General features: G+C 52.1%; 2 protein-coding genes across 2 annotated transcripts in view; both read left to right on the top strand.

Annotated features, from left to right (window-relative positions):
- The window catches only part of HOXD9 (homeobox D9), a 1,395-nt gene extending 571 nt beyond the window's left edge, over positions 1-824 (top strand). The window contains exons 2-3 of the mRNA XM_006878959.1: positions 4-232; positions 583-824. Coding sequence (XP_006879021.1) covers positions 4-232; positions 583-824 — 471 coding nt within the window. The remainder of the gene's footprint in view (positions 1-3; positions 233-582) is intronic.
- A 5,281-nt stretch (positions 825-6,105) lies between these two features.
- Positions 6,106-6,618, top strand: part of HOXD8 (homeobox D8) — a 1,815-nt gene continuing 1,302 nt past the window's right edge. The window contains exons 1-2 of the mRNA XM_006878958.1: positions 6,106-6,191; positions 6,320-6,440. Of these exons, the coding sequence (XP_006879020.1) occupies positions 6,106-6,191; positions 6,320-6,440 (207 nt within the window). The remainder of the gene's footprint in view (positions 6,192-6,319; positions 6,441-6,618) is intronic.

The raw sequence follows: 6,618 nt of genomic DNA, 5'->3' as shown, positions 1-6,618 counted from the left end.
AAGCGGTCGGAGTGCTCCGCGGCCCGCGAGTCCCAGGGGAGCGGCGGCCCCGACTTCTCTTTCCTGCGGGACAAGGCGGCGGCAGCGGGCAGCGGGGCAGGGATTGGGGCTAGGCCCGGGCCGGGAGGCCAGGCGGAGCCCCCCGCTTGCGGCGACCACCCGAGCCCCGGCTGCGCGCTCAAGGAGGAGGAAAAGCAGCATCCGCAGCCGCCGCCGCAGCAACTTGACCCAAGTAAGTGCAGAAGAAATTGCCCCCTGATTTATTGCTGAAACCTGTAAGGCTCGAATGTGCAAAACTGATAGTTTTACTAACCTATAAAAACGTCTAGACGCCTACCCTAGCCCAGGCGAGCGAGGCGCATCCATAAAAAAAGCTTCCCATAACCACCTACCCTGGGCGCGCGGTTCGTACGGTAAACAGAGCGCGGGCATGAAGGCTTTTTATGATAATTCCCCCCAAGTTGTGAAAAGCGACCATCCTCAGTGAAATTAATTTAATGACCTCTCTTCCCCCCACCCTGTCGTTTCTCCCTGCCTCCCCTCCGCCCCTCGCTCCCCTTCGCCAAACCCCCCTCTCCGTAGACAACCCCGCGGCGAACTGGATCCACGCTCGCTCCACGCGGAAAAAGCGCTGCCCCTACACCAAGTATCAGACGCTGGAGCTGGAAAAGGAGTTCCTCTTCAACATGTACCTCACCCGGGACCGGCGCTATGAGGTGGCCAGGATCCTGAACCTCACAGAGAGACAGGTCAAAATCTGGTTCCAGAACCGCAGGATGAAAATGAAAAAGATGAGCAAGGAGAAATGCCCCAAAGGAGACTGATGAGCGCCCGCTTGACAGAACCAGCGGGGCTTTGCTTTGGGGGTGCTCCGTTTCCAGAAACGCTGCAGCGACTCGGACTTTACCTTCTCCCCCTTTTTCTTTAGGTAGAAGTGGCTGTGTGGTTGGTCTCTGTGCGGTATCTGGGGGACTCTGTATTGTTCGCTTATGTGTTGGAGAAACCAAGTGGCTTTGGGGTTTCACTCTGCCCTGCGCCCCCCTCTCCGGGCCCTTGGGTTCCATTAGGAAATGCTGTCCTTTGTGAGTGCACGCCGGCTCAGGGAGCCTTCCTGTGTAAATGTCCCCCGTGTTTCTGAAAAGTAGGGTAGTTTAGTCCCCACTCCTGCCCAAGCAGCGGCCCAGCGCGCCACAGTTCCCAGAAGGAAGGCGACATGAGGACACGCTGGCCTCCTGTTCAGGCCTAGGCCTTTCAGGGTTGCCCACTGGTTAGAAAGCCTCCTTTCCTCAGGGAGCGCGACCTCAGGAGAGGCGAGACCGAGCCCAGGACCTCAGCTGCCTCCTCGGGTGCGGGTGGGTGGGGGTCGCTGTGCACTGGAGGAGCCACGCTCCCTCGTGGGCGGCCGCGGGTGGCTGCCCTCCCGGCTCCTGACCGGGATCAGTTGTAAATGTAACCGCTTCCTACCAATAAATGCTGACCTGATCAAATGGAACCCAGACGCTGGCCGTGGACGCTTTGTGCCTGCTTTCTCTGCCTCTCTGTACAATGGCATCCGTGTGAGACTTCACCTAGCTCCAATGGGTACATTACTAAAAATCTGGGGCCCTTGGACCTGACAACCTCCTCGAAGCGCTGCCCTTTGTGTGAGCAGGCCCGCCTGGGGCTCAGGCCCGGTTGGGGGTTGGGGTTCTTCTCCCTACCCAGGTTGATTCCTGCGCCTCCATCGATGCTGGCTTGGGCCTAGGGCCACCCGGAATGCTGCGTCCAGCTGAGCTTCCCAGGAGCCTCCAGGCACCAGGCACCTCTCTGCTGAATAGGCAGCCCCACTCCACACCTATATCCTCCCCAGGCTCCACGTCTCCCACCTCCAAGCAAGGGGAAGGCCACCTCTGAGCTTCTCCAGGTTCCCCAGCTCCAGGAGCCTCCAGGCTGGGAGAGTCTGCCCCTCCCTACAGGAGCCCCAAAGTGACCTTAAAGGCCCCAAATGGTCAAGGCTCTCCTCCTGAGTCGCCTCCACCCCACCGCCGCCTCTACCCCCATTCCAGGCACCAGCTCGACCCTCTCAGGGCTGCATTCAGAGGCTAAAATGAAGGTCATTGTGAGCTAAGGGTTCGGGGTGTGCGGAGCCTTTGCAGGCCCGAGAGGCGACGGCGCCAGGCCGCCTGGGCTGGGCGGAAGGCGGGGGCGGTGACAGAGATCTTGGGGGTCCTGATGAAAGGGGGGGACGCGGAGGGAAAGGGGGGGTTGGGAGGGAAAGCCAAGGCCCAGATCCGGCCGAAGGTGATGTGGGGCCCCCGCCCCTGAAGCCAGCCGGGTACCTCGAGCTCTTTGAAAACAGGAAGAGCCAAGGTGTCATAAAGCCATCGAGCCGGCGCGCCGTCTGGAGGTAATGAGTTTACGACAGACCCGGCGCTTCGCTTTGAAACCATCTCATTTTGATGTTTGTGTTTGTGGGAGGAAAGGAAAAATGCAGACAAAACTGGGTCTTAAAATCTGGACAATAAAATATAAACAAGATTGCGTTGGATCAGGAGGGCAGGGCCTGGGGAGCCCAGGGTGAGGTGTGAGCACCTAAGAGGTGACAACGAGCCGGGGAGGAAGGAGGGAGCTGGGTGCTTTGGATTTTTGAAATGGCCCCAGTATTAGAAGTAGCCCACGGTGGTTGGCTTCTGAAAGTTTTTCACGATTACTGAGCTCTAGTCGATTTTTAAAACAAAACCAAACCTGTCTATTGTCTAGCAGGTTAGGGGGTGGGGGCCGCTGGCGATCTTTGATGTACCAGGCACAGCGACCTGATCGCTGGGAAAAAATGAAGATACCCAGACACACTTTCACAAAAATATTCAGCTCCTCAGTTCCACGTTTCACAGCGAGAATGTTGCTGTTGCTGGAAATTATATCTATTTTACGTATGTATCCTAATTGGAGGAAAATATTTTTTGATATCGAGGAAAAAGATTAGCCCCACAGGAAATATTTAAGTGGATGAAATAAGAATACTGCCTTTTAAAATCCAAGCAGAATTTTAGTTAATTCACTCGGAACCTTTAAATAAATTTTAAAATCCTACTTATTGTTCATTGAAATGGAAACAAATACAAACCCAGCAGAGACTCTACAGCCCATCCCTCAGCGATCTGCCAAAAAGCTTCTAATCTGGATGAGATTCCCACGAAACTGACCAGCAAAATAGACTGGAGTATTCAAAGTACAGTTAATAGTTACGATTTAGTAGTTGAGGAACTGCCTTTAAAACAAAAAAGGTAATAGGATTTCTAGAATTTCTTACTTTTCAAAATGCCTGGATTTTTAAAAAGGAAAGGCTCTTGCTTTTGATATTTAAAAAGTTGTGATTATTGTTATTGTTGTTGTTGTTAAGTCTAGCCCATCTTAGAGCTGTGTTTTAAAACTACAACTGCGAAATTACAGAATGGGAAATTACTCGATCTGGTAAAACAAGCTGGAAGCTTTTGGAGAAGGCACTACTGGAAGTTCTTTGTAGCACAAATGGGAATATCCTCGTCATTCAGGAGCCCTTGGTTGTTGTACTTGACTTGTTGACAATCAAAGGGATAAAGCATTATTAGTGTCAGCGGCCCAAGCCCCAATCAAACAGAAGAACAAGATTGGAACTGACTTAAAACGTGTAATAGGGAAGTTGAACTCCGTTGGCTCGACGTGGCATTTCGCCACTAGAGGGCGCTATTGCTCCATTTTCTGATCAAGTAAAGTTGGGTTGCTGTGGAGGAAGGTTTTGATTTAAAATATTTAGAATCTCATTTTTAATCTCAAATTAGGATAATTTTTAAAAAATAAACAATGTGCACTATGAACTTTCCTAGTAATATTTGATAGGTATAAAATGTGGCTCATTCAGGAGCTCAAAAATTTTGCTCTGTTGCACAATGGAAATGTAAAGTGTAATAATTTAATCCATTCTATCAAAATAGAAAGAGCATGTATCCTTAAGAGGTTAATAGTGCTCTTTTTCTAATCATAATATTCACAAAATGGTCATATATAAAAGATTTTAAGCGTTTTATCACAAGAATTAATGCTGTATTTTAATGTTTTCTAAATTAGGCCAGAATGCAAATAAATGAAATTTGTAGTGTATGTGTTCCTTTCCCCCCCCTCCAGGAATCATGTAATCCTATATAATCCTATATAATGCCTGTCCTGAACAGTCGAAATCTAGGTTCATTTATGTTCTCCTCTTTCCATTCCGAAGCACCCTCGTGCGCATAAGCCAAACAGTGAAATAAAAATACAGAATTACAGTCAACTCCTAGGCTTTATTAAAAATAATAATCCTGTAAATGAGTAGTTGCAAGATTGAAGTAAAAATCCTTAACTATAATAATCGATTCATTCGCCTTAGATTTAAAAGGGCATTTTACCTGTAGGTAACATGCAAGCAAAAACATCTACTCTCCAACCATCACTATAAGTTTCCTGCACTCACTAATTTTTTAGAATTAAAACTACTTTTATTGGCAATCTGTTTACTTTAACTAAATCCTATAAAGTGAAAAATCCTGCTTTTACTGGCATTCTGTTTAACTGAATCCTGTACAAATAATTACAGAAGGAAAGTTTCTCTTAACAATGACTTTCAATTGCAACCTTGTTTCTTTCATTTGCAAAATAGGATATTCCGTCCAGCCCGAACGACCTCAGGATCCCGCTCACGGTTTGGGCCAAGCCTCGGTGAGCGAGGGCTAGCTGAAATCACTGGCCTGCTGCGCTTCTGGGAGTGTGGAATGACGCTGAGACACTGGCATTTGGAGAGCTGCAGTGGCGCATTTCAGTTTATGCGGGAGAGTTCCAGGTCGATTCCCAAGGCCGATAGGCCTGACTCCCCTAAACACTGGCTTACACGCAGGTTTGGTTACCCAAAGAATCAGCGCACAAGGTCATGTGGACGAAGAAAAAGACACGAAACAGAAACCACGAAATAGTATCATTTATTGGACATTAAAACAGGGAGGGTAAGAGAAGAAAAGAAAAGAAGACGGTTGATGGTGTAAACCGCAGTGGATTTGACAAGAATCAGGATTATTTTTGTAGATTCACACTCGACCACTTGGCGCGGGGCTGTTTCTCTTCCTCCTTCACAAGGCTGAGCCTTTGCTTCCTCTCACCTAGAGAAATTAGTAACTTAAGTCCCGCACACCCGCTCTCGCGGATGAATTAGAATCTTTAGAAGATGGACTCCGCCTGCAGCTACCTGGAACCGGCGTGATCTGAACGCCGGCCTGGGGGTACCGGCGGGAGGGAGCCCCCCGCGCTCCTCCCAGGCCGTAGCCAGCCCAGGTCCGCCCTGCGCCGGGCTGAGCCCCGGGAGCTACTCGCGCTGCCAAGGGAAACGCCACCCACCCCAGAGCGCGTCTCCTTCCTGGGTCGGAACATTCTGCCCGCTCTTCTATTTACCTCCTCAGCAATGCAATGACTCCCCCCACCCCCCAGCATTCTTCAGCCACCCCCACCCTTGCGCCTGCTGCTGACGTCTATCAAGGGTAAAATGATGGAAACTATATTCATGGGCATGATTTTCATTAAATATCAATTAACCTGGGAGCCTTAGCCAGGCGTGCCTTGCGTCAAGGGTAAATGTACATCTCATTTCCACAAGGCCCACTCGGCTGGAAAAGGAGGGCTTTGATTTGTCTTGATATCGCTAGGGTTTGTGGTCATGCTTATGGCCTTCAAGCACAAAGACCCAAGCTCAAATGCATAGTCCGTCTTCACTCCAAGTCCCCAAAGCTGTGCCCAAGTGTGCAAAGCTAAGGCTGATCTCTGCAGGGATGCTTGAGGCCAGGAGAGGGGCTCATTTACTCTACAGCCTCAGTGAAGCGGCCGGCCTGCCTACCCTACGTGTGAGGTTCCTCGCACCCTCCTCGACAGCCGCAGCCTGCGTTCCCACCGGCGCACTGAGAGCTCGCGGCGCTGCGGCTTTATGGGCCTCCTTTAAGGCCGGCGGAGGCATTTTCCGGTCGGCGTGAAGCGTCCCGCCTGGCTCAGTGGTTAGCCTCCTCACGGGATCCCTCCGCGCGTTATCTCGCCCCATCTCGCTGCCACTCTGCTCAGTGGCGGGGTGCGAAAATGCCTCACCGAGGCGCTCCGGGGCTGCAGCCTCCGCAGCGGTGGCGGCGGCGGGAACGGTGGGAGGGGGACGCGGGGGGGACGAGGTGAGAGGTGGCGGCAGGCAAAGGGTGTTTTGTTCGTATCCCTCCAGAGTGAGGGTTTGTAAACCGAAGCCAAAGCTTGTCCCTGTGGGCCAGGCGCACTTTTTTTTTCCTTGTCCCGGTGCGCTCAGGGCCGCCTGGGGCCTGAGAGAGGAAACAGTGGAGGCAGCAGGGCAGGTCACCCGGGGCGTCAGCGATTATATTGCAACTGAGCCGGCGTGCGCCAGGATAGACCGGGCGGGCGGGGGCTGGGCGAGGCCCCTGAACCGGAGGCGGTGAGAGGCCCAGACGGCGGGCATGAGTGTTCAGTAGTCGAGTGTCCGTGGCTGCTGGGCCTCAAGAGGCGACGCGCGCGCGCGCGCGGGCAGGCGACAGCAGCGACGTAGCCTGGCAGCCCCAGCGGCGCCCCAACGGCGGGAGCAGCCGCCCC

The sequence above is a fragment of the Elephantulus edwardii genome, unplaced genomic scaffold (genome assembly GCF_000299155.1).
Source record: "Elephantulus edwardii isolate Elephantulus edwardi_28Jun2011 unplaced genomic scaffold, EleEdw1.0 scaffold00001, whole genome shotgun sequence".
Lineage (NCBI taxonomy): Eukaryota > Metazoa > Chordata > Mammalia > Macroscelidea > Macroscelididae > Elephantulus > Elephantulus edwardii.
Note: the sequence above shows the minus strand (reverse complement) of the source record. Positions and strands in the feature narration are given on the sequence as shown.